This window comes from Sorghum bicolor, chromosome 6, assembly GCF_000003195.3.
Source record: "Sorghum bicolor cultivar BTx623 chromosome 6, Sorghum_bicolor_NCBIv3, whole genome shotgun sequence".
In the NCBI taxonomy this organism is placed as follows: domain Eukaryota; kingdom Viridiplantae; phylum Streptophyta; class Magnoliopsida; order Poales; family Poaceae; genus Sorghum; species Sorghum bicolor.
Window position 1 is genome coordinate 57,137,851 of NC_012875.2, and position 26,023 is coordinate 57,163,873.

Below are 26,023 nucleotides of genomic sequence, written 5' to 3' on the forward strand. Positions count from 1 at the left end.
AAACAAGGCTGCCGACACACCAGGTCAAGTAAAACCAGGGGTCTCTTTGCTGACAGTAAAAGTACAAGAGTGAAGCTTGGGGATCAGAAGCGCCACAGATCATGAAATCATGGAGAGAACACTGTGCAGCACAGTCCATGCCATGGTGGCATGGCGTCGGACCGTCGGTCGGTCTCCCCAACAATGATTTGCCTTTTCTTCCTCCTCGTCCCACCACCTTTCTCCCTTCATTTCAGTGCCTCCTGCCCTCCTCTCGCTCTCGGCTCGGGCGAAGATGAGTGCATCATTGAGCGAAAAGCTGAATGCGACCTGGCACGTGTCAATGCTTTGTCACATGTTGCGTTGGGCCACACATCCAGCTTGCAGTTTTGTCCATAATCCTAGGGTGGTTAGGCGTGGTGCCCCAGGTCAGGTACGTTTAAGTAGCAGCAGCAGCAGTAGTATATTCTTTTGATTCAGATGCAAAGCTGCAGCTGCACTGGCGCTTCAGATATAATAATCTTTTTACCAACGAAATCTGGGATTTCCATGATGCCTGACCTTGGGGATTTGCACATTTGCAATGCCGCAGAGGGTTACAATTTAATACTCCACTGTCATAGGAGAGCACTCTGGGACTAGTAAATGTATAAGCAACCACTATCATATGTGATGAAAACATGGGAAACAATGGAGAGTGTTAAGTTGTTTTGATTTCCAGAAAAACAACAAATAAAGCTGCCCTGCATGGCGCAAAGATTACAGTAGCCAGTAAGTGAGCGAGCTAGTTTTGTTGGTTTATTTTCAACCCCCAGAACAGATGCAACATTCAGAGTCACACTACAGTCAGCTGCACCTGCACGACCAGACCAACAGGCAACAGAAGAAGCAAGGCTGCTACTACTACAAAGCGACACCCATCAGAGTCACACACACGGCCAACACGAGCGACATTGGACAGTCTGGGACATCCAGACCCTGACCAAGAAGCACTCACGCCCACAGTCTCACAGAGCAGTTTCCGAAGACATGACTGAAACGGCTATTCCACGACAATCTGAGTTTGGAAGGGTTCAGCAGAAGCGTCCACCAGCTTCTTCACCTCATCTGGGTTCGCCCCAACGATCTTACTCACCACCTCCTTGTTCTTGATGAGGAAAAATGTCGGCATCGCCTTCACTCCGTACTTGGATGAAACACTCTGCACCAATTTACAGTTCGTCAGGTTTTACCTAGCTTAATCAGTCCATGTTCAGAGCACTATGCAGATCAGGTCAGTTTGGCACATGTGAGAAACAGCAAGACTTTTTGCAACATGTTTTTTGTATTCTGAATTCTGATCAGAGAAAAAATGTATTATTAAATGTATTCTGAATTCTAAAAGATGATCGATTTCAAAGCTAAAATTTTGCCTTTCCCTGCCTTCCCCTTTCTATTTCTTGGAAGAAATGTGATGGTGTGGCCATGTGAGTTCATTTCTTTTGTTAGAGGTTTAGACCAAGAGAATCCAAGACATAAGACCTGTAAGATCAGAGAGTTGTTACCTGGACATCATCAACGTCTACGTAGAGGAACAAGACCTCAGGGTGGGTCTGAGCAAGCTCTTCAAACTTGTAGTTCATGGACAGGGACGTCACACACCATGATGCCCCAAAATGAGCAACAACCTACACAACAAAGCAGGACAGATTTGTCAAGTTTAATTTTTCTGTGGATGGAAAAAAAACATGAGTGCAGATTGCAGAACCGCTGTTCACTAGAAAGACAGAGCACCTGCCATCAGACTAATATTCCCCCAAATTCTACTGATTTTGCTAGCAAAACCAAGAGATGTAATAAAGGGTACACGAACAGCTACATGAACATGAAGAACAAGGAGCATGGACACATATGCAGAGATCAAGCTGCTTCGAAGCTGTTATAATCTCACAAAAGCAATGGCTTTATGATAATACACATCTACTATCATTCTAGCACAACTGGAAACAGGAATAAAGAATGGTCCAAACCGAAATGATTGAGAGTTCAAGACCCAAAACATCAAAAGGGATTCATTATACAACTCTGAAAACTGAACAGAATCTGAACAAGAGGAAAAGAACAAGGCCAAAGGAAGGAGGGAAAGGAAGGGGAACTCACAGGTCGCCCTTCTTTGCTTGCTTGATCGGTGAACAGATCCCATGCCTCCTGGCTCTGAACCTTCACAACCTTCGAATTGCCAACCCCGCCGTGGTGCTGGATCTCCATAGAGCCCCAACGAGCTAGGCAAAGCCTCGTCCCCTTCTCTGTTCTTCTTCTCCGTCTCCTCTTCCCTGACCCCTTCCCCAGCAAGATAAAGATTTGCAGCTTGTCTACAGGAAAGAGAAGCGTGCCAATCCACTCCGCTAGGATAAGCATGGGAATACGAATATATCCTACAGCTGGTGGGTCCGCCCATACTTTGTCTGCTCTGCTCTGAGTTTTCTGGAGTATTCCAAAAATCCCATGTCCTTATGTGAGCCGCATAAAAGACATCTCCACTTCTAATTAAAACCAGAGGCATGTTATATATCCATGCTTATCAGTTGAAAAGCTATAGCATTAATTAACACCTTAATCTGATGCCTATTCAGGTGAGAAGCTGCTAGAAATTTGCTATTATAGGATTGCAAACGTGTGGGTTTCGCTATAATAGGATTCCAAATATCTGTTTCGCTATAACGACTCTCGAAACATTAACACTTTGCTATTATAACATCATAGTCTAACAGCGTCGCGCCGCTCTCGCCCACCTTCAGCAGCACCACGGGCGGCGGCGGTGAAGCCTCCGTGGCGGCTTCCGCCGGCGCAGCAAGCTGGTCGGGCCAGTAGAAGAGGAACGCGTCCAGCTTGTCGTAGTAGTCGTCCGTGCTGCGGTACCCCTCCGGGCTGAACCCGCCAAACCAGAAGCCACCGCCGGTGTAGCTGACGACGACGCAGGGGCCTTGAAGTCGCACCGCCGGTGGAAGTCCGTTGCGCTGAAGCCGTCCACGGTGGCCTTGTAGCAGCACTTGAGCTCACGGTTTGCACCACCATTATCATGCACGCAAATCAAAGAAAATTAGTCACTGCTATTATAAGACGGGACCTTTCACTTCTAATTAAAATCTATTATAACATCATGATCTATGATTAAATGAAAATATTTGAATTTAAAGAGATTTGAGTTCAATTTGTCTATTTGAAGGCCATGATGTTATAATAGCAAAGTGTTAATGTTTCGAGAGTCGTTATAGCGAAGCAGATGTTTGGAATCCTATTATAGCGAAACCTACACGTTTAGGATCCTATAATAGCAAATTTCTCAGAAGCTGCAAAATAAGCCCACAGCTTGAGCTTGTTAATTAACATCGCTATCAAACTTACCCATCAAATTCAAATCCACATCATAGGGTGTAGATGGAAGTGCTATATTCCCATCTTCCCATGTGGATTGCTATTGTTATCTTCTTGTATTTGAACAGATAATCTTATTGGCACTGATCTGACTGAATATCCAGTTGACCAGTTCTAAAGCTTCGCTTAACAGACCCCTTGTGTCAGCATATTCAGCCACCATGGGGAATCGTCGTATATGTAACTAACAATAACATCAGTTTTATGGTTCAAAAAAAAAACATCAGTTTTAAACAAACAATTGTGTAGACATAGAAGATCCACAGGGACGGCCGACGGTAGGGGAAAAGGCAGCTCTGCTTACCTAAGATGGCATAACATCACATCAACGGTAGCACACGGCATCACCAAAACATGGGGATGAGTTTACGATAATGTAACGTAGCATGTAGATGTTCAATATGTACTATCTACACCATCTAAAGTTTCCAACATGAGTTTAGTAGTATTACTTCGGTACCACTTCACTGAACCCTGCGTGTTTACAACTGGAAAAAGGAAAATAAGTTTCCAAGCGCGTTTTTCTTTTCATGAAAAAACACGGTGAGGTGAGTATCGTTGGAATTGAGGATACAGGTTTCTTCGAAAAAGAATTGAGGATACATGTTCTTACGCGCACTTAAAAATACTGTGCCCCTTCAGTAGCAGTAACTTAGCACTTCTCTAGTTTCCTTGTTTCTCTTAGTTGCTTGGTATTATATTCTTTATTATGTTGAATGGAACTCGAGCATCCAAGTAAAAAGGCACTTAGAGTCGATCTTTTGGAGCTACTCATAAAGATATGGTTTATGTACATGTGTTTATAAGGATGAATTTATGTGCGTATTGTAGATGTCTATATTGTACCGTGTATTTCTAAAAAAAATCTATTCTATCATATTAGCATGACTCGGGGTGCTTTTACTTATAAGAAATGTTATTCACGGAATTGGAACAAAGAATTATCAACATAAGCCACCTAGAAGCTGTCTTCTACCAACTTAATGCAGAGACACAATCCAGAGTCTTCCGTAGTATTATTTTACATACGGCATGGTTTGTTAAATATTGTATCCTTAGTAGAGACAGCACTAAGATCCAAAATAGATGAGAAAGAGAAACAACCCCTGCCTGATTCCGTATGATTTAAGCAATAATTGAGTTTGACAAAAAACGGTTTAACCCAATCACTAAGTGCATAATTCCATCTAGTGGAGGACCACACACAATGTATGAGTTGGCGCGCACACATGGAATGTCAAAATCAATTGTACACGAGGACATACCATTGAAGATGAAACAGCCCCTCTACATGGTGGCGTACACCGTAAGAAATACCATCAGGCCTTGTTCGTTTCATCGGGATTTAAGGCCTAGAACAATTCCCAGCTGGATTGGTTCACAAATTTGTATAAGATTCATCAGCTGGAACAATTCCTGATCCCATTCCACCCTAAATGAACGGGGCCTTAATGTTTTCTAAACAGCCAAATGAAACTCAAAAATGAAGTTTTCCTTGTTGCCTTATATGAAATGCAAAAGTGCAGTGCAGCACAAAATCGACCACAAATCAATGCCATTAATTCATTATTCCTTGTTTCTAGACAGTGATTTAGAAAGAAGAAAACTAGAAACATATTGGCTGATCGTTTTTGCGGCTGATGTTGATTTATTTTGAGAGAAAAACATTATTTCGTGGCTGATAAGCTCAAGCAAACAAGACAATCACAAGTTATTCCCAAGCCATATTAGGTGCGTATAGGAGTGCATACATTTACCAATTGGCGATTGCTAAACCACGTGAGGAAGAGGAATTGCTCGAGGTCATAGGGCGCAACGCGTGGAAGCCCTCCGATCGTCGCCCATGGAATTGAAAGGAAAGACGCCGCGGATTCTTACGGGCTCCCCATGCTCGCAAAGCCACGGAGCGCAGCTTGCACTTGGGCTGCAGCTGCGTGTGTACCTAGATTCAGCTGTTCGCTTGGCTGAAATATAATGATTGAATATTTGCTGATTTATTATAAGATAAAAATATTGTTAAATATTTGTCAGATTCGATAGATAAGCTTAAGATCAAAATAAAAATCAAATAAAATTTGTGAGAAAAACATTGCTGAATGACTAACAGCTAAATTAGGACTAACAAGTTGGTAAGTGTGTACATCAAGGTTAGTCCGGTAAAAAGAGGATGTTGAGGACAATGAGGTTGAAGCGACGAAGGAGATGAGTGCGAGGAAAGGGACGAGCTTGCAACGTGGTCCTTCTAAACAGACAAATTAAACTCAGAAATGAAATTTTCATTGCTGCCTTCTCTGAAATGCAAATGTGCAATGTAGCACAAATTATACCGGAAATTCATGCCATTAATTCATTATCTAGATTCTAGACAGTGATTTAGTTTTTTTTTTGGAAAAATATAATCACAACCTATTCCCAAAGACCCAAACCATACTAGGTGCGTAGGACTACATACATTTACCGATTGGTTAACCACGTGAGGAAGAGGAATTGCTCGTCGCTAGAGCCTGCTGGCGTCGATCCAGAACAGAGTCAGTTCGGGAGAGCGCTCGAGGTCACACAGGGCGCAGCCGCATGGACTGGAAGATCGCCATGGAAGACGCCGTCGCGGATTCTCACGCCTCACGGGCTCCCCATGCTCGCAAAGCCCCATCCATACGATTGCACTTGGGCCGCAGCTGGGGGCTGCGCGTGTGCCTCGGCCCAGGACAAGAATGGATTGTACGGATGGGGCAAGGCCGAAACAAAAATCAAATTAATTTACGCATACGATAGAAATTAGGGAATGGAACTTTGATAAGTGGGGGGTAGACATCCTGATAGTTTCGCATGATGAGAATATAAAAAAGGGAAAAAATCAGAGAAAGAATAAAGTTACCTGGGAAACATGTCAGGCTCATATAGTGTAGCAACGCTATGAATTGTTTCATCTGCATCAACCTTGTTTCAGAAGCTACATACAAACTGGCTCTCACAGGCAATGCTTTATTCTACTCCTTCAAGGAATCACAATTGTGAAAAGAACAACCACACATGGTCCAAATAAGTGGAGTAGAAATGAAGAAATACAAACATTTCAAAGGTTTCACAACTCAATGCAAACTTCCATGGCTACACATATATTATGGTAAGTCATAACGTACAAGGTATAAAACTAATTTCTTTGTAGCATTTTAGCATATCGCAGAATCATTGCTGCAGTGTTGCCATAAACCAGCAGATGAGTTCTGCTTGGTAGAAGGCAAAAAAATTCGTAGTTCCACATTTGAACCCACATTCGAACCCGCCGTCATAACTATATTAGCTACACCAAAAAGGAAAGCGTGATAAGATGTAAGCACTCGTACATATGCTGCTCTCAGCAAACCACCATCGCCTACACTGTACAAGTTACAAGAATTCTGTTGGGCATCATTGTTGTGGCCAAATGTGGCACAAACCAACTCATTATATATCACATTACAATGACGCCTACAACTATCTTCACCCATAACTGAGCCTAGAATCAAAGGAGCGGGCTTGTGTCTGACGTCTTGGTATTCCAATCTCACAAGCATTCACCCTTGAAGCAAACCTCAATGAGCATATCGTCTCACCAACAGAGGATGCCTCAGGTGAAATGTTGACAAACATGAGAGCTTTCGAGTCACCTCCAAGGCAAGGCTGCAAAGTAAAATTACAGCTAAGAGATTGTTTCAAGTAGACTACTCAACATACAACTCTAGATAGACATCCAGGGATCACTGACCTGCAATAGGTATGTAAGTTTTGAATTTCTGAAGGGAACGTGGTCATCTCCTTTTGCAATCGCAAAGATTACATCACTCAAAGCCGACAAGCTTTTATTGATTGACTGGACATTAAAGTAATGTGAATATATGGCAATATCAATTGCTTCGAATATTGGAAAATTCTATGGTAAGCAAACACTCACCTGAGTTTCCTTCAAGCGATCACCTGTGGAGCCACTTTTAGCAAGACGTTCACTCCCAGCTAAATCAATCAAGTTAAGGACTCCTTGGACATGTTGGCCTGTGTTCTACAACAAGAAAAAAAGAAAGCTTCCTCTTAGGATTTGTTATTTAACATGCAAAATATTTGTCTAAAGGGATTCAGTCTGAAAGAGAAGATCTTGGTGTGATAATTATGAAAAATGTTCCAATCTACCTCATTAGATCCGGATATCTTCAATGTGAACACAAAATGACTTCTGGAAGACTGTTCATTCATCTGAGTCTTACCCACAGACCTATTTAGATGCAGATAACAATATTAGATCAATCGAGATATGTAGTCACGTAGAGATATACACCCTCCTTTCAAAATTATAAGCCGTTTTGACTTTTTTAGTACGTAGAATTTGCTATGTATCTAGACATACGTTATACCTAGATGCATATCAAAATGGATGTACCAAAAAGTCGAAATGACTAATAATTTGGAGCGGAGAAAGAGTGTTGAATTAGAAAGAGCCATTTTAGACACAATGTGAACCCTCAACAAATTCATTTTCCATGAAAACAATATGCAAGACATGATTTTATCAATTTTATAATAAGATACTACCCCTTATACATAATAGAAATAACAAACTAGTGATAATCTATCCTATTTAAGCAAACAAGTACAACTAATAGATGTCATATACAATACTGAAATCAAACTGACTCACCTACTCTGGGATGCTTTCTCCAGTAGACTAGTCACATCAGTAATACCAAAGACATCGATAATTGTAAGCTCAGACACGGTCGTATTCCCATGAGGGTCATGCTTTATAGTGTATTGTTTATTTGGCGTCATTTCAAAACCGTTAGACCGACCAGGCACTAACAAATCACGAATGGTCTCATTGTATATTTCCAACATTGATGCCTGCATAATGAATCAAATATGCATTGACTAAATTAGTAACAACATAAAGTAAAACAATACTCCAGAAGCTAAATAGCTTTGCGAGACTAACTTGCATAGAATAATTCCATCCTTGAGATTCTAGAAATCGGCTGGTCTTAAAAATTTGCTCCAAAGAACGAGGTATTATCCCTTTTTGATCAATCCCTGGTTTACCCATCATTGTATAAGTTTTACCAGATCCAGTTTGACCATATGCAAATATGCATACCTGCATCACAGAGACACATAAACATGATATTACCATGACAAGTTATTTGGGGAAAATAAATATTGACACTACATATGAGGCTAAAAGAAACATAGTTGTGTGTGAATTATGTAATCAATTTTGGAATGCTGAACACTTGCAAAGATGTTCAAAATAATATTACCATATGCCAAGATCAATGGAAAAATAATCATAACACAACAGTGAACAACTAAAATAGCATGTGGGGTGTCTTGGAGGGCAGAGAAAACAAAACTAAGGTATCTTTGTAGCTTGAAACTCATCTGACTAATAATTTACACATATACTTGCCAGTACCTAACTCATCATGCTGAGAAGAAAAAGACAATATTTAAAAGGTAAGATGACAATTCATACTTAATATACTATCAATTAGCACATATTGCAATGCAAAATTAATACCTTGTATCCATCAAGAGCACTTTGGACTAGTTGTGATATTTCCACAAACACATCTTCCTGTGAAGCATTATGGTCAAAAACCTTATCATACGAGAAGGAGAGCTTTTGACCTACACAAGAAAGAAAAAAACAACACACGTTACTAATGTCATTATCCAAAACTTATTGGACAACTCAAGAAATAATGCATTGAACGTATATAAATCACCTTGGTTTATCAAATCAATAGCACGTCCAGTAGATTCTACAGATGTTGGAAAAGAGATAGAGGCACCTTCTGAACCATTTGAATCACCATCAAATCTAAGTAGTGGTCGAACTCTACAAAAAACTCTAATGTTTCCTTTTAATTCCTACAAATATGAGGTCGATTATTACTTAAAGAGTAAGTCATACATAATAGTACATCAACCATTAATTTAAAATATTTTTTTAGAAAAGAAAATCAAATAAATAAATACCAAAGAGGGAGAGAGAGCGAAAAATTATGTTTTTAGATATATTACCAATATAGTGTTGTGCAGTTTTTTCCGTAACTCGTCACCTTCTACAATTTGAGACTCCGCCTGTGCTAAACGCTCCTCAAGGTATTTTATTTTTTCCTTCTGTTCTTCATATCCTGTCATCGCCTCTATCGCAGTTACATCAGCAAGCTGCATAATTGAATAATGTATTAATTTTAAGATGACAAATAATGAAACATTGTATATGTTTTATAAAGACAAGAGCACTACTAGCATATGCTTCAACTTCTAACCTTCAACTTCTCGGTCGCAACTGCAAGCTGCTTCTGAAATGTCTGAATCTGTTCTTGTTGTGTATTGCACGTTTCCTAAAAGTGAAGAGCAATTTAAATCCAATAGTTATCCATAATAGAGATGAGTATAAACCTGAAGATACAAACCTCAAGTTTGGATACTTTTGTGCGGAAACTTTCACATTCTTTTGAAGTTTTACCAATTTCTTCCTTGTAATTAGTAAGTTCAATATTCAGACTATTCAGTTGAATAACTGAATGATCACGATCATCTCTAACTTGCTTCAACTCAACTCTAAGGCACTCCACTTCTTTCCTGAGCTCTTCCTTCACCCTAATAGCTTCTTGTTGAGAAACCTAAAAGCGGATTAAAAGATATCACAATTTTTTAAAAAAAATACACACATATGTTACGCATTGTGCAGTATACATTTTCAAAGAGGTTGTAACACAAAATCACTATCAAAATTCACTAAATAGTCCATGGCTTCTTTTATGACAGCATGTAAAATTAAATAAATTGTCGATCAAATACATTTCATGGAAATACTCACTCTAGAAGATTCAAGCTGATTGCCCATTGAGCTGTTGCTTTCTCTCAGAATAGCCATAGTTTCCATCATGGCACTCTTCTCTTTCTGAAGTTTTGAGATAGTCTCACCACTCTTTGAGGCATCAGCCTGAAGGTTACTGTTGTATTGTTGCAGGCTGGTGTTGTATTCTTGAAGCCTTTTATTCGTGTCTTGGACCATTTTTAGCTGGTTTGACAATTCACAGCACATATTATGTTAACAAAACCATGTGAAATATTCAATGAGACTATGTTCACCATTTCTCAAAAAAAAAAAAAAACTTTCAACCATTACCTGCTCGCTAAACCGCTTAGCATCATGAGTGACCCTTTCTAGGTCCACAGTGAGTACATCTCGTGAACTCTCAGCTGATTCTCTTTCGTGCTTTTCTTTCTCGTAAGACTCCATAGCGATCTGCCATATGTACAATTGAGCATATAAAACTTCAGCTGGAAATATAGAAGTTATCATAACAGTGAAACAAGATCACCCCCTCACCAGTTTTTCAGACTTCTCCTTGTTGAAGCTCTCCTCTAGAGACTCACAACGCCTTGTCAAGTCCAAGTTTGCAGCTTTTAGCTCTTCAATAGCATTGCTGAGCTGGGTCTCTACAAGGAGAATTCTATCAATAAATACTGTGGATCTGACGTACACTCAACTCAACTAATGATAGAACAATAATTCAGAATCTTCAGACATAAAACTAAATAGTACTGTATGCTGAGAAGAGCTCAATTTTCCACCCCCACAGATCAAGCGGACAGAAACAAAGAGAAAGATAAATGATTCATTACCCAATTCAGTATGACGAGCGTTCTCAGAGTCCATAGCACCTCGGAGCTTCTCCTGCTCCACCAAATAGGCATCCTCCAGCTCTATGTACCACCGGATGCACGCCCTGAGCTTCTTGATGTAGTCACTCATCTGATCAACTCTCCCCTGCATAAGAATGACCAATTTACGGCACTGCTCCCCAGAAATACGCAACAATAACACATCATCGTCAGTAAACAGAACTCCCAAAACCCACCTTGAAATCGTTCTTGCTTTTGCCCTTCATTTTCTCGGCGAGCAGGCGCTCCACATCCTCCCTCCCACTGAACTCGATCACGGGCGCCGCCTCTGCCGCGCCACCGGCGGCGCCGCCGCCATCCGCCGGCGTCCCACCGTTGGCCTCGCCGTTGTTGAGAGCCGAGAGCACGTTGCGGCGCGGCGTCGACCTGTACCCCATCTCCCGGCGCGCCAGCCCCGCGTTCTCCTTCTTCTGCAGCGTCACCACGGCAGACACATTTCGTCAAATCCCAGGCAGCTCGGAATGCGGATCAGTACTAGCCCAAGAGCAAGAAAACAGGGTCTGCGCTGCGGGAGGAGGGAAGAGGAAACAGAGAGGGGGGTCACCTGGTAGGAGCTGCGCGGCGGCAGAGACGAGGCCATGGTGGGATTACTGGTGGGATTAGGAACTAATAGCTAGTAGGTTTTTTTTTTCTTGTGCGCGGTGGGGGAGGTGGAGCTTTCTTGGTGCGGGGTTGGAGTGAACTCGACGGCAAAGAATCTCGTGGCTTTGAAGCGCCGACGAGCTCGCGCTTTGTTGGATCGGTGAGGTGAGGCCCGCCCCCCCGGAAACGAGAACCTCAGCGAAATCGCGGAGCTCGCATGCACTTGCAGCCTCGAATTCGCAGGAATTGTTCCGTTCGCTCGGATCCGAGCGAGAAGCCGAGGGGAGAGGAGGGGTAGGAGGAGGCGGCGGAGAGCCTTTTCGAAATATTTTGAACCGAAGCGACAAGGGGTACCCGGCGTCGAGGCCCGATGTGTCAGGGCAGGGTATATTTACTCCTCCTGCCACTGCCACTGTGTGGGAATGGTGCGGCGCCGGCGTGGCAGGTGGCACACGCCGGCAGGCCGGGCGCTCGTGAGTCTGTGGCAATGGCGGGCCGGCCTAGGAGGCCCCCTCGTGGCGGTCTCGTGGCTCTCGTCCACACGAGGCGAGTGCGGCAGCCGGCAGGGGGGGCAGTCCGGGGCTCCGGGCACATCCGACGAACGGTCAACTTCTTGCTCCCGACTGCCGTGTCGCGGCGCGGGCCTGGGGGATGGGCCGGGCCGGGCCGGGCGTGTTGCCACGTTGCTCTCCGTCCGGCCTTTTTCTTTTTTTGTCCTTTCGTGTTGGGCGCCCGCGAGCGCGACGAGGCAAGTCCAAGTCAGCAGCGCGAAGGTGCCGCGTCTCTGTTGTTTCTTCTCTCCGCCGCTCTCGAGCTGCAGGCTTCAGTCGATTCAGCGTAGGACGAGAGAGAGAGAGCGACGACGACGACGACGAGACGCGCATGGCCATTAGTAGTAATCCGCCGTCTGGTAATTAATGAATGAGCTAATGGCGTTGGCCGGGGTGTTTAGGGCACTCGCAATGCAGACTCTATCATAGAGTCTAAAGTTATTTATTACTTCGAATAATGTGGACTTGGAGTCTAAATAAGACTTGGAGTTTTATTTTTTCTATCTCTTTCTTCAATAAATATGCTGCCACATCAGCAAAATACCATAAATAATATGTAATTAAGTGTCTTGGACTCTGTGATAGAGTCTTGCATTGTGAGTGCCTTTAGTCTTGTCGTGTGGTGCCACTGCCAGGGGTCAGGAGGATTAGCTTAACTAACATGTGTTTTTTTCAGATGGGTTTAGTCGATCGCTGCTGGTGCGGGGGACTGATTAGGTCCGGGAACCTGCCGTGCGTGGGGTCTTGTCTGAAATCTGAATGTTACTTCCCAGCTGCAATGCAATCGGCACGCCATTTTATTTCTCGCGTACTGTACGTAGGAGTACTAGTTTGGACTCTGGTTGGTCACGGCACCGTGTGTTTGCTTGTTGTTTCTGGTGCGGCATTGCATCGACAGCAACAGCCAGCAGCAGCAGCACGCTGAAAGATACGGGGCACGCGAAGGCGATCGGATTCGATCTTCAGTTCTGGGACCTTTTTCCTTATCAATGAAGCTGTGGAACCTGAACTGAACATGCTGTACGCGCGCCGGCCCATCGTCTGAGACTGAAAGCTTCAGGAGCCTAGAATGTGGTGCGCGCGTGCTTTAAGTACTGTGCAAGTAAGTAGTATCAACGTGATGATGAGCGACTCGAGCGGATTCCGGTGGACGCACGCGCCGTCATCATTACTATTTACTAGATGGAGCATTATGATATGATATGGCTTAGATTGTGATCCATTTCGTTCAGGGTAGCTCAACTGTGAATGCGAGCGATCGAGCCCACTCTCCATCAGTCATCGAATTCCCCCGGCCGTAGCCTGTGGATGAAGCTAGTGCTGTCGTGTACTTCACGCAGGTGCAGGATTGGCCCGTGCCACGTCACCTAGCTCGCAGCAGCAGCTTGGTGCCAGCCCTCTCCCGTAGGCCGTAGTCGTAGCCTTTTTTTTCTCTAGGCGCTGCGCGGCGCTGCTGCTTCACCCTGCTACCACCCTATACGAGTTGTAGCTCGTACCTACGAGCTCCGCTTCGCATCGCTCGCCGTCCGTGCCGTGGTGGGATCGACCGGTGGATGATGGATTCCCGGATCCCCATCACAGAAAAATTTTAGGAAATGGACACTGTAGCACTTTCGTTTGTATTTGACAAATATTGTCTAATCATGGACTAACTAGACTTAAAAGATTCGTCTCGTCAATTTCGACCAAACTGTGTAATTAGTTTTTATTTTCGTTTATATTTAATACTCCATGCATGCGTCTAAAGATTCGATGTGACGAAGAATGTGAAAAATTTTGCAAAATTTTCTAGGAAGTAAACAAGGCCAAAGTGAAAAGGGAAGGAAAGGAAAGGAAGCGGGCGCGGTCGAAAGTCAAGTCTACTGACCAACACGCACCACCTCGCTGTTTGGTTGCGGAAAGCGGCGTGGAAACCATCCATCCCCATCCATCCGATCGACGGACACGAGCAGCAGTACAGACGTGCAGTGCAGTGCGGCGTCAGTCACCCTGCCGACACGCGGGGGGCGTGTCGTGGTGCGCGGCGCGCGGTCGGGTCGGGTCGGGTGCGTCTCACGGCACCGGCGGCGGTCCGTCCGGTCGGGGAGGGACGGGAGCGTGCATCGTGCATGCGATGCGACTGCGACGGACGAGCCCGCGGGTCGGTGGGGGGATGGATGGATGGATGCATATCGATCAGCGGCTGCTGCTGCCGGTGCCGGTGACGCTGACGGGCTGACGGCGACGGTGGTAGCCACTGCTTGCGACGGGCTGTCATGGAGGAGTGGAGTGGAGGCGTCAGGGGCATGGGCAGGGGAGAACCCGAGCTGAGAGCGACGGAGCAGCAGTGGCCGGCGGGCTGTCCCCGGCGCGACACCGCCTGAGAGGCTGAAACGCGAACCGATTCGTAGGGCCTGCCCGGACGGACCACGAACGCGAGACGGGCGCGGGCGACGACGGGTTGTCACCTGACGGGGGGATCGTGTGGTGGGCGTCGCGTGGGCACGCCCCGCACGCGCACGTCCCGGAGGTGGCAGGCGACGAGCCGAGCCGACGGCTGGGCCTTGTTCCTTCGGCCGCGATTCGTGTAACACGTGCGCAGCACTGCGCCTGCGCTCACCCCTGCCCGTGCTCCGCTTCGTACTCCCTGAGGCAGAGATGATCTCCATCCACAAATGACACAGTACTGCCAGTGTCCAGCGCATGGCACGATGTTCCCACCGGCCTAAAAAGGTGAGGCTTCGGTGAGAGAGAATGCCGCATTCATTAACAGAAGAAGATGGTTGATTATTGTCACAAAAATATGTGATCCAACCTCAAGATCTTCACTAAATAAACAAGTCAGTTTCAAGCAATTAATAAACTATAAAATGGTCCAGTGAAAAACGTAAGCTTCACCTTTTAGAGTCCAGTGAAATGATGACTATCAACTGATCTGCTCGACTTAACGAGAACCACAACATCATTATCAATGAATTTTTATCCATTAATATAGCCATGGATATATTAATCAGTCTACACTTATGCTCTAATGACCAAGGAGATAAAAATCTGTCAGGTAAATTAGTCTACACTTATTATGCTCTAATGACCAACGAGATAAAAATCCATCGAGGTTCGGTCGTGGGTAGCCTTTGCCATCCCTGTGCGTGAAGCGTCGATTTACCCTTTGCCTGGTTTGGAGTGCGTTGGGCTGCATGATACTGTTACTGCTGGTGGCTGGGCTGGTCAGCTGGGCCTCTGTGTGGGCCTAAGGGTAATTAATTGATATCTGTTTTCTTTCTCTCTGTCTCTCTCTCTCTGGGTCCCCTGATTCTGCTGCCGCGCCCGCGCCTAGGGTTTTAGCACACCGGCGGCGGCGCAGACCAAGGACGTTTTTTTTTTCCCGCGCCGATGCCTCGCAAGCACGCGCCGGCGTTCACGCCGGAGGCGGCCACCGCCTCCGCGACAGTTGGGGCTGGCCAGCCGCACAACCTCCCCGTGCTTCAGGCGAAGATGAAGCGCGACCCGGAGGGCTACGAGGAGGAGCTCCGCCAGCTCCACCGCCACTTCGAGTCCTCGGTGTTCCTCTTCCAGCAGCAGGCGGCGCTGGCTACGACCTCCTCCTCGGGAGGTGGCGGGGAGGTGGCCAAGGAGCTCGGGGACCTCGCCCTGTTCCTCGCCCACGTCGCGCCTTTCTACCCGGATGACCTCGCCGATTTGCCCGACCAGATTGGGGGTTTGCTCGACACCAACGCGCGCGGGCTGCCGCCGGGGCTCAGGGCGCACCTCGTGCAGGCGCTTATACTGCTGGTGAATCGGAAGGTAAATAATTTTGGTGCTACTGTTGTGTTTGTTTCTGTCTTTTAATTGCAGTTTAGTATTGCAAATGCAAAATGGTTAAGTTTTTGTGGAGTTTAGAATATATATATCCTTTGTGGTTAGCTTAGAGGAAGGATGCCAACAGATTAAGGAAAACGGCTTTACAATGAGTATGAATTTCTGATGATGTTACAAAACGACATGCTCATGTTCTATTATAGTATTTCTTATGTTTGTCTTAACACAAACGTGTCATAATTTGTTATGATCTCATGTCAGTAAGGTCCAACATCAATACATCACTGATTTTGATCAAATGATGTGACCTTCACTACATTTTGCTAGAGTTGTATTACAATGAGTACCCTCTTTCAAATAAACAGTGGGAATATACATATCTCAAACTAGGATTTTTGGGTATGGGCTATTAGTTAAGGTGTAAATAATTCACTTTTGCTTTGCACAGTAACTGATTTATTTGACACATCATTTGTGCTATTGAAATCTGATCACTTCTTTTGCCACCCCCCTCTTTTGTTTTGAAAATAAATAAATAAATCAGATTGTCGATCTTGAGGACACAATGGAGTTATTCATGGAGCTTCAAGTTATTGGAGACCGAGCTGTAAAAAAGCTAGCATTTTCGCATATTGTACACAGTATCAGGAGGATGAATCAGAAGCACAAGAATGAATTGTCGAATCGTAAACTGCAAAACGTCCTTTTTAAATTCTTACAGGTTTGCGACATCCTGTGAATGCATTAATCAGTACTTCTTTTACTATATTGAAAAACATATACAGATTTGTTTCCCGTAGCTCATTTATACACCTGCTTCTCAGGCTGAAGAAGAGTCACGAGCCAAGAGAGCATTTACTATCCTGTGCGATCTACACCGTCGGAGGGTATGGTTTGATGAACGCACAACAAATGCAATATGCGATGCTTGTTTCCACCCTTCCTCTAGGTACATGCTGCCAGAACATTTTTTTAAAAAAAATTCTATTGGTTGCTCCCAATCTAAAATGATTGTCATTACGTGCAGGATTATGATAGCGGCTATTTCATTCCTTCTTGGATATGAAAATGCTCCACAAGAGGATGACAGCGAAGCATCAAGCAGTGAAGATGAAGCAGATCAAAACCCTCAAATTCTTCTCAGTAAACAGGATGTTTATAAGGTGCTTTAACTGTTTAACTGTGCCTCAACTGACATTTTTAGATATCCTTGATTTGCTTTGTTTTATTCCCTCTGATGCATTTTGTATTTTGTTGGTATATGAATTCTCAGGCAAATCACAAGGGTACAGCTGCTAGTAAGAAAAAGAAGAAAGCTAAATTACAGCGTGTCATTCGTAGCATGAAAAGGCAACAGCGGAAATCTGTTGAGGAGACTGGTTCCAGTTTCTATTCACCCCTGACATATTTAAAGGATGCCCAGGTGAGATAGTGCCTCTAATATCTATGGAATGGCGCATCCACTTGTTATCTATGAAACTCCTCTATTTATGCTGAAGTGTTTTCTATTTTTATGGATGACAGGGTTTTGCTGAGAAGCTTTTCTCTCGGTTGCAGAAATGCAATGAGCGATTTGAGGTCATACTCATTTTTTCTACATTCAATTCATAACGTTGCTAATGCCTTCTTTGACTTTCTCTTTAGTAAGAATCAAGCATTTAAGCTTCAAGAAAATCTTTTGCACTGCAGGTAAGGATGATGATGCTAAAAGTAATTGCGAGGACTATTGGGCTGCATCACTTGGTTTTGTTGAACTTCTACCCATATCTTCAAAGATATGTTCAAGTATGTTATTTCACATGGTATTTTTGTTTGTGTCAGCCTTTGAAACACCAACTAGTTTAGTCACACTAACTCAGGTATAATTTTTGATACATCTGTGTGCAGCCTCATCAACGAGATGTGACGACTCTACTCGCTGCAGCAGTTCAGGCTTGCCATGATATGGTTGGATGTCTTCCAAAGTTCATTCCTTTGCAACTATGGTTCCACACTTCTACTTACATTTCTTTTTTCTTTCTGAATGCAAAAAATTTGTGTAAATGTTAGGTACCTCCAGATGCTGTTGAACCACTGTTCAAACAGATAGTAAATCAGTTTGTGCATGACCGCTCTCGCCCAGAGGTTTGCGACCCTTTTTCAGCATACATATTATGTATTATTCCAGCTAACAGGATTACATAAGCATATATCTGACTTTACTTCTTTTAGGCTATTGCTGTTGGCTTAAATGTTGTGAGAGAGATCTGCATGAGAATGCCTTTGGTAGGTACCTTAATCTTGTGTATGCCTTAAACAATACTCTTGTCTGCAATGGTACTAGACAGATACCCCTAGGCACTGGAGCTGAAATCTAGTGCTTTTGTTAGTTGTGTTTCATAATTGCTATGTTTTCACTAATTTTTCTTTTCTGTATTAGTTACTGATAGACTGAAAAGGTTGCAATATTGTGCTGCTAAAATTTTTGAGCATGTAAAATTGTAAATAGCTGAATGGGAATAGAGTTTAAACAGCTTTAGTTTGTCGTTGTCTGCCATTATTATTGCGGTGGAATTTTTTAATTGTGCTCTTGCTTATGTCAAACCCGCATCTAAATCTGAGATTCCTGTGCATTCTAGAATATCTGGTGAGATGTATAGTTTCTTTGTTGCACCTAACTTTATACTTCATCCACTCATACGATAAACCTGCAGATGATGAATGAGGATCTGCTCCAAGACCTTGTTTTATACAAAAAGTCCCATGAGAAAGCTGTTTCCATTGCTGCTCGTTCGCTGGTCACATTGTTCAGAGAGGTCAGATCTTTTCTTGCAAAATTTCCAATGTTTTTTCTGTATGTTGGAATTTCCTGTTGCTAAACCTTTGTTAATCGAAGTTCAGATATGCCCTTCATTGTTAGTCAAGAAAGATCGTGGCCGTCCTGTGGATCCAAAGGCTCGGCCCAAAGCATTTGGAGAAGTCACTGTTGCTAGCAACGTGCCTGGTGCCGAGTTGCTAGATGAAAATATTTCTTCAGAAGGGGAAGGCTCGGACGATGAGTCTGATGCTTTTGATTCGGATGATGAGATGGACTTGGCATCTGCTTCTCCTGCAACAGAAGAAAATATGGAGGGTTTATCTGTTGCAAACAAACATGGTGCTGATGGAGATACCAAAGAGGAAGATGAAGCATCTGATGATGAAGATGGTACAGGTCAAGATGACTCCAACAATGATAGCGATGAACTAGACGATGACTCTGACATGGATGCTGATACTGATATGTCTGATGAAGACGAAGATGATGATGATGAACTGAAAGAAAGCATAAATGGTTCAGAGGATGAAGCTTCAGGCCAGGATGAAGACAGCGATGAGGAAGACAAATCGAAAGGCAGTGGCTCTAAAGTGGAGAAGAGGAAGTTAAGTGATTATATTGGAGAGCTAAATGCAGCTGATGCAAGCCTTCGAGCTCTGAAGAGGTTAGCAACTGCCAAGAAGGCTGAAGTTTCATCTGATGAAACTGGTAAAATTTTATCCGATGAAGATTTTAAACGCATCAAAGAACTCAAGGTATGTGAATTGTGGATGGCTAATAGATCTACAGTATTTCATTTTGTCTGATTAGTTCACTCAATTTCTGTTAACTACGAGGTTGGGCATGCCTTTGGGAAGGGAAAAGTTACTTGTGGCAAAATAAATTTGCTCACATTCTGTTCTTAGATGGATCATAGATGTCTTAACCGAATATACTTGTGTTTCAGGCAAAGAAAGAGGCAAAGCTGGCTTTGGCTCAACATGGACTAATCAAGGGTGGTGACACGAGATCTGTAACCTTTAAGATGCCATCTTCTGATCAACTCAGTAGGAAGCGTGTTGATCCACTTGAGCTTGAGGTGCTCCCCCTCACCCTTTGTTGTGCATTCACAGTGACACATGCATACGCTTCACACTAATAAATTTGTGACACAGGCTCACGTCAGGAGAAAGATGTCGAAGGAAGAAAGGTTAGCGTTAGTGAAAGCTGGGAGAGAGGATAGAGGTGCATACATGGCGAGAACGGCTGTGAAACAGAAAAAGGTAAACTTGCAGGCTGTCAATGTCTGTCTGGGGGGTGAAAACATGCCTTTTTTTAATTCATACTGTTCTGGCGAGTGGATCCTTGCCATCAGGGTCATCGCCTAATTGATTCTTGTATAACCTCTTCTGACTATGATTCATAATGTCCTGCAGACCGGTGGCCTGAGCAATAAACAGAAGCAGCACAAGAAGAGGATGCCCCTGGCAGCGACTAGAGCCAAGGCAGCACGTTCCCGGCAGGAGAAGAAGCAACAGCGCAAGCGCTCTGGGAATCAGTTTAGGGGCCGCAAGGCGTGGAAATGAGCATGAGCTGCTACTTTGCAATTCATCTAGCCAAATGGCCAAAATTTTGACTCTTGTACTACTCAGATAATGTTTCCAGGCAGTTATCTCAGGGCATGTGGGGCTGGGCTTTTCTTTGGATGTCCAGCCAGTTATCCCAGAGCATGTGCGTGTGAGCTTTTCTTTGCTATAGCAAGCAAGTGGCGAGCAAAGGTTGCCCAAGGGGTTGGACGTCTCCTTACCTGATTAGCATTTCTAGCTTGCTTTGTTGAGTCCATGTCCAGTCGTCCACCTACGTGGATTGATTAGGTACTCATACGTGGATTGCTTTGTTAGCCTCCGTGATTATCTTGTCACCAGCGAGCACCATCGTCGACGCTGGCTATGTCGTCATCCGTAGTGGAGAATAAGACGGCGTGCGTGACAGGGGGCAGTGGGTACGTCGCCTCGGCGCTCATCAAGACGCTGCTGGAGAAGGGCTACGCCGTCAAGGCGACGGTCAGGAACCCCGGTCTGTTTCATTATTTCTGTATAATATGCAGCCATCTTCTATCTCGTCTCAGCAAGATTTATTTATGTTTTTTGTTAGCATCACGTCTCATCAAGGATTGCCAAGTCTGATATGATGTGCACGCACTTTCTTCGACAATCTCACTGTTTAATAACGTTCATGCATGCCTTGTGTAACGTAGATGACATGGCCAAGAACTCCCACCTCAAGGACTTGCAGGCGCTTGGCCCCTTGCAAGTCCTCCGCGCCGACCTCGACGAAGAAGGCAGCTTCGACGAGGCCGTTGCCTGCTGCGACTACGCCTTCCTCGTCGCCGCTCCGATCAACCTCGCCTCAGGGGAGGATCCAGAGGTGCGTGCACAACTCGTTTGAATTCAGTAATGAATAGCCCGTCGCTTCATCGTGTGATGGATGGATGGACGCCACGAGCGGCACACGCAGCTCTGAGTGCTAGCTATAGCTGTTTGATTAATTTCTCGGCGATTTCCTTCAGAAAGAGCTGATCGAGCCTGCCGTCCGGGGGACGCTGAACGTGATGAGGTCGTGCGTGAAGGCCGCCACGGTGCGGCGCGTGGTCCTCACCTCGTCGGCGGCCGCGGTGTACATGAGGCCGGATCTGCGAGGCGGCGACGACGGGCATGTCCTGGACGACGAGTCCTGGTCCGACGTCGAGTACCTCAGAGCCAACAAGCCGCCGACCTGGGGGTACAGCGCGTCCAAGGTGCTCGCGGAGAAGGGGCGACCAGGTTCGCGGAGGAGCACGGCGTCAGCCTCGTCACCGTCTGCCCCGTCATCACCGTCGGCGCCGCGCCGGCGCCGACCACCCGCACCTGCATCCCTTACTGCCTCTCACTTCTATCAGGCGACAAGGCATCGCTGGGCGTGCTCAAAGTACTCGAGGAGGTCTCCGGCGGGGTGCAGCTGGTCCACATCGACGACCTCTGCCGCGCCGAGCTGTTCGTCGCCGAGGAGGCCGCCGCCGAGGGGAGGTACAACTGCTGCAGCCACAACACGACCGTCGTCGAGCTGGCGCGTTTCCTGGCACACAAGTACCCGCAATACGACGTAAAACGGAATCTGCAGTAAGGATATAGATATTGTTCGCACCCAGAGCTAACTCTGAATTTTAATACTGTATTATTCTGGCATTAGTGCTGCAATGGTCAGTTGGTCACGGCGAGTGAATGAAGTGACACAGTATGTATGCTCCTGCGTGTCAGCACCTACGATCAGGATGAGCTCCTGGAGAAGCCGAGGGCCTGCATTTTGTCGGCGAAGCTGGCCAGGGAAGGGTTCCAGTTCAAGCACAACACCCTGGATGAGATCTACGACAATGTCATCGAGTACGGCAAGGCCTTGGGTATTCTGCCCAACTGATGAGTCATGAGACACACACATGACGTTTGCATCGTCGATCGCTCCAAGGACCACGGCGCGAAGCATTTTGATTTTCACATTTTCGGGGCTGTCTGTATGGAGCATGTGCATGCTACTACTTGAATGTTCAATAGCAAATCGACAGGAGCAATGTACAAAACACACCTCGTGGTATTGTGTTGGTCATCAGTCGGTTCAAAAAATTGAAAGAAGGTTGGCTGAATAATGTCCTCCATTGCTATTGGTTGTACTTATAACAGCAGTGTTAATTTCTTATCCAGCTAAGTTTGCCGGTTTATTTCTTACTGTATGCAGCAAGCAAACATTCGCTGATTTATCAGCAGAACCGTCTCAGTTTCTACTCCCTGCTAGCTGCTGAACGACAGTAGGATGCCCAAACGAGACACACTTAGGAAGCACCATCTGCCAATCACATAGCATTACATATTGTGTCTGAATGTGCTGCTGAAATATCATAGTAGTGCATCGGCAGTGTTTAATTTCTTCTCAGATAGCTACTCTACAGTACATTCCAACCAACAAGCAGAGTAACAGATGTTTTTCTCCTGAACATCCGTGGTTGGACAGTTGAGGGCTTGAGGCTTCAGTACTTCGGTGCTGGCTTCTGGGTTGGCAGAAGTGCAAATCTTTTCTTCAACAGGTACCTCTGGCGAGAGTACTTGTCATCTGGTGAGAAGCGAGCTGCAGCACAAGGAAAACATTTCAGTAATTAATGTTGAGAGAAAGAGCACTCGAGTTATTGAACAATCAAAACCGCAAATGCAACCATGAAAAAGAACATATTCCACATGTCTCAATTCTGCAGGCTACATATTTGTTTGGTTATATACATCGACAGTACAAGCACTCACATTTAGTCCAATAATACAACAGAGTGAAGCTTTAGTCTGCCATACATGCTCATGCTAAGGCCATTCATGACCGGTTAGAATTCTAAATCATACACGGAAGTCAGGCAATGTCATTGATCATATAAAAGCAAAGGGAATTGTCACTGGAAAAAGAAAAAAATATTATCTGCAGTTTTGATAGGTGCCATTACTCTTTACTCAGATCCTCATTTATCTGCTTAAAATACTCAGAATCCAAACTCAGAAGAAATTGAAGATACAACGATCAGATAAATGACACAAATCAGGTGGGGCTCCAATTAGACAGACATGACTGCATCCTTCAACCCAACAAAAGAAAGCTACCCAACTATTACACGTTGACAGGTAAGTAACATAACAGTGACAAAGGAGTAACTCCAGTGAACAAAAGCGGCGTACCCGGGTGAGCAGACTGCGTTGGTACCCCAAGAGGCGACTCCTTCTGCAAAGCAAGAAGAAAGATACACAAATTAGCATTGGCTAACACCCCAAAATCATCAGCTATTCAGTGAAGATTAAGCACAAGCTCATACAACCTTGGTGGTGTAAACCTTGTCTCCCTTCTCGTTGATGTAGTACTGGAGATACATCTTGAATCCACGAGCAGGGATGAGCCCTGATAAATCTAACATGAATAAAGAGGAATCACTTACTATATCACCAATACTCACAGCAATCAAGCAGGAGAGCCTGGGGCAGGTAGCGAAGTTTTCTTTATCGAGTTTGGTAATGACAGTATTAAAATGCAAGGATGTAGAAAGACCAACTATAATTCTTAAACAGACCCTCAACCACAAAGATGAATAAACAAGCAAGTCCCCAGGAATTTGAGAAGATCAGAATAAGTACTATTGCATGAAGGCTTTGAGTTTCCTTATTAATCCTACCTACAAAGTAATTTCTCCAATATCCTCAAATTGGTACACTCTTCTCTCTCTCCTCCTTTTTTATTTTTTTTATTTACCATGATAAGTAGCCTAATCTCAGCCTAGAAGCTTCACCAACGTCCCATACTCATTAACAGAATCGCTTAAAAGCTCATTGATACAAGCAAAACACTACAAGTTGACACCATCCTTCCATTCCATTCGTTTGCTGTTGTATGATTCTACAACATGAATGGAATGCATGATGATTCTACTCACAGAGTATAATATTGCTGCTACAGGATATAGGAACTAGAATATACAGTTGCAGACTATAAGTCTTCCAGATATGCATCATTTCAACTTGATCTTGTCATCAGTTAAAAAGAACACGACAATACAGTGACAGGTATGCATCTAGGCAATCCTGAAAATGCGCATGGAGCAAATTCGCATCCAGAAATGTGGCCCTTCCCAGCAAACATACATAGCTCGACATCTCCTGACTCGCTGCTACAGAGTTCAAATCTTGTGAATCAGGGCTGGGGATTGGGGCTCACCTTGGGAGGACCGGAGCGGGGTTGGGGAAAGGGCAGTCACCGGACGAGGGTGTCGATGTGCGAGGTGCCGAACAGCCGACGTCGTGCGTGGGGGTGGCGGCGCGGTGTACTAGCTGCGTTGCGTGCGGCTGGGTGTGTGGGCGTGGCCGACTCGGGGCGTTGGACTGGGAGAGAATGCCTAGGTCATACCGTGGGCTGGGCCGGCTGTGGCTGTTTCGTGGGCTGAATTCATATACTCCCTCCATCCCAAATTGTAACCATCCTAAATTATAAAAATCTTAGAAAGTTAAAGCATTTTCATGTTTGACCAAATTTATAGAGAAAAATACTAAGATTTGTAACGTAAAGTAAGTATATTATAAAAATATAATTAAGAAAGAATCTAATGATACTTAGTTGGTATCATAATAATAATTATTTTATCATATAAATTTGGTCAAACTTATAAAAATTTGACTCTACAAAATTTTTGTAACGATGGTCCCTCCCATAAATATGTAAACGGTAACGGTACGCACTTTTTCGTTTCCAATTCCAACACACACTGCACAGTCCACGGTGCACGCGAGCTCTCCATGGGCCGGGTAGGGTCACGCTAGCTGCAATGGGCCAGATGGAGTTTGCCGGCAGATCGATAAGGGACTCGAATCGGATCGGCCATCAAAGTCGGGACTCCCTGGTTTATTAGGTGCCGTGCCGAGGTGCCCCTCTGTGTTCTGATAATTATTAATAAATAAACAAACTCTCCTCTGGACTACATACAATCGGTTAATCTTTAGCTTGCAAAAATTGCGTAGCATCACCACCCTTTCCTCGGCGTATATCGCAACCGCAGCAGGCACGTCCTTCCTTCTGCACAGGTTCTAATTTCATGTTGTACTACTATATTCAATTTCAATTTCTGTATATAGTATATTTAAAGAATTTTCACATGATGACATGACCCAACCCCTGGGGTTTTGACTATGTACGGACTCCATGAATTTGCCATGAGTTTATAAACTCTCTCACCATATATAGGATCAATTATATTACCAGATGGTTTGTGCTAACTTGTGACCGATGTGATCACCTTTGTAGATATATATACATGAGAACATATATATAAATCTTTCCTTCTTGTTCGTGTGTGTGTATAGATACAGGTACGGTAACCGCTAGCATACCCGACAACGCGTACAAGTCGTCAATCCACGATGGATGTGCGCCGGCAGAACATTACACAGGCAGCAGCGGGCAAGACGGGCAAGAGATCCAGTACCATTACACCAGCCTAAAAGGGTCCAAGACGACTGGCATTCAAGATCCGCCGGCGAGGGTTCACCTTCGAGGGAACGCCGAGCCTGCTCATCAGCGACCGCTACGGCGTCTGGTCCGTCACCCACCGGCGCTACATCCGCAAGACGAACCACCACCGCTTCCA

The 26,023-nt window shown here is 44.7% G+C and overlaps 4 protein-coding genes and 1 pseudogene across 5 annotated transcripts; 2 read left to right on the forward strand and 3 right to left on the reverse strand.

Annotated features, from left to right (window-relative positions):
- Positions 671-2,470, reverse strand: LOC8074752 (thioredoxin-like protein CXXS1). Its single transcript, XM_002448537.2, has 3 exons — positions 2,119-2,470; positions 1,524-1,646; positions 671-1,180 (listed from the first exon to the last, which is right to left on the reverse strand). Exons 1-3 carry the CDS (start codon positions 2,374-2,376, stop codon positions 1,022-1,024), a joined length of 540 nt encoding a protein of 179 aa, XP_002448582.2. The 5' UTR covers positions 2,377-2,470; the 3' UTR covers positions 671-1,021.
- On the reverse strand, positions 6,483-12,070 carry LOC8074753 (kinesin-like protein KIN-14H). Its single transcript, XM_002448538.2, has 17 exons — positions 11,666-12,070; positions 11,298-11,531; positions 11,062-11,206; positions 10,766-10,875; positions 10,562-10,681; positions 10,250-10,453; positions 9,843-10,052; positions 9,696-9,770; positions 9,445-9,591; positions 9,147-9,291; positions 8,939-9,048; positions 8,357-8,515; positions 8,063-8,265; positions 7,558-7,639; positions 7,325-7,429; positions 7,139-7,243; positions 6,483-7,053 (listed from the first exon to the last, which is right to left on the reverse strand). The coding sequence occupies exons 1-17, from the start codon at positions 11,699-11,701 to the stop codon at positions 6,874-6,876; spliced, it is 2,370 nt and encodes a 789-aa protein (XP_002448583.1). The 5' UTR covers positions 11,702-12,070; the 3' UTR covers positions 6,483-6,873.
- Positions 15,524-20,605, forward strand: LOC8074754 (protein SDA1 homolog). Its single transcript, XM_002447106.2, has 15 exons — positions 15,524-16,037; positions 16,597-16,773; positions 16,877-17,001; positions 17,080-17,215; positions 17,326-17,475; positions 17,577-17,630; positions 17,742-17,837; positions 17,940-17,999; positions 18,102-18,176; positions 18,264-18,317; positions 18,746-18,847; positions 18,933-19,604; positions 19,796-19,927; positions 20,004-20,111; positions 20,265-20,605. The coding sequence occupies exons 1-15, from the start codon at positions 15,627-15,629 to the stop codon at positions 20,412-20,414; spliced, it is 2,502 nt and encodes an 833-aa protein (XP_002447151.2). The 5' UTR covers positions 15,524-15,626; the 3' UTR covers positions 20,415-20,605.
- Positions 20,748-22,507, forward strand: LOC8066836 (annotated as a pseudogene).
- On the reverse strand, positions 22,496-24,781 carry LOC8066838 (H/ACA ribonucleoprotein complex subunit 3-like protein). Of its 2 annotated transcripts, none has more exons than XM_002448539.2 (4): positions 24,601-24,777; positions 23,711-23,799; positions 23,574-23,616; positions 22,496-22,983 (listed from the first exon to the last, which is right to left on the reverse strand). In XM_002448539.2, the coding sequence occupies exons 2-4, from the start codon at positions 23,762-23,764 to the stop codon at positions 22,886-22,888; spliced, it is 195 nt and encodes a 64-aa protein (XP_002448584.1). In that variant the 5' UTR covers positions 23,765-23,799; positions 24,601-24,777; the 3' UTR covers positions 22,496-22,885. The 2 variants fall into 2 exon arrangements, with proteins under 2 accessions (XP_002448584.1, XP_021318470.1); XM_021462795.1 differs by having other exon boundaries at positions 22,547-22,983; positions 23,711-23,790; positions 24,601-24,781.

Coding starts and splice junctions, on each gene's coding strand:
- LOC8066838 (XM_002448539.2), bottom strand. CDS start 23,764: ATGTATCTCCAGTACTACATCAACGAGAAGGGAGACAAGGTTTACACC. Junction 23,617..23,710: donor ACAAGGTTTACACCACCAAG/GTTGTATGAGCT, acceptor CTTGCTTTGCAG/AAGGAGTCGCCTCTTGGGGT. Junction 22,984..23,573: donor AACGCAGTCTGCTCACCCGG/GTACGCCGCTTT, acceptor CTTGTGCTGCAG/CTCGCTTCTCACCAGATGAC.
- LOC8074754 (XM_002447106.2), top strand. CDS start 15,627: ATGCCTCGCAAGCACGCGCCGGCGTTCACGCCGGAGGCGGCCACCGCC. Junction 16,038..16,596: donor TACTGCTGGTGAATCGGAAG/GTAAATAATTTT, acceptor TAAATAAATCAG/ATTGTCGATCTTGAGGACAC. Junction 18,318..18,745: donor TCTGCATGAGAATGCCTTTG/GTAGGTACCTTA, acceptor ATAAACCTGCAG/ATGATGAATGAGGATCTGCT.
- LOC8074752 (XM_002448537.2), bottom strand. CDS start 2,376: ATGCTTATCCTAGCGGAGTGGATTGGCACGCTTCTCTTTCCTGTAGAC. Junction 1,647..2,118: donor CAAGCAAAGAAGGGCGACCT/GTGAGTTCCCCT, acceptor TTTGTTGTGTAG/GTTGTTGCTCATTTTGGGGC. Junction 1,181..1,523: donor TAGACGTTGATGATGTCCAG/GTAACAACTCTC, acceptor AAATTGGTGCAG/AGTGTTTCATCCAAGTACGG.
- LOC8074753 (XM_002448538.2), bottom strand. CDS start 11,701: ATGGCCTCGTCTCTGCCGCCGCGCAGCTCCTACCAG. Junction 9,292..9,444: donor AACTGCACAACACTATATTG/GTAATATATCTA, acceptor TCATATTTGTAG/GAATTAAAAGGAAACATTAG. Junction 8,516..8,938: donor GTGCTCTTGATGGATACAAG/GTATTAATTTTG, acceptor TCTGTGATGCAG/GTATGCATATTTGCATATGG.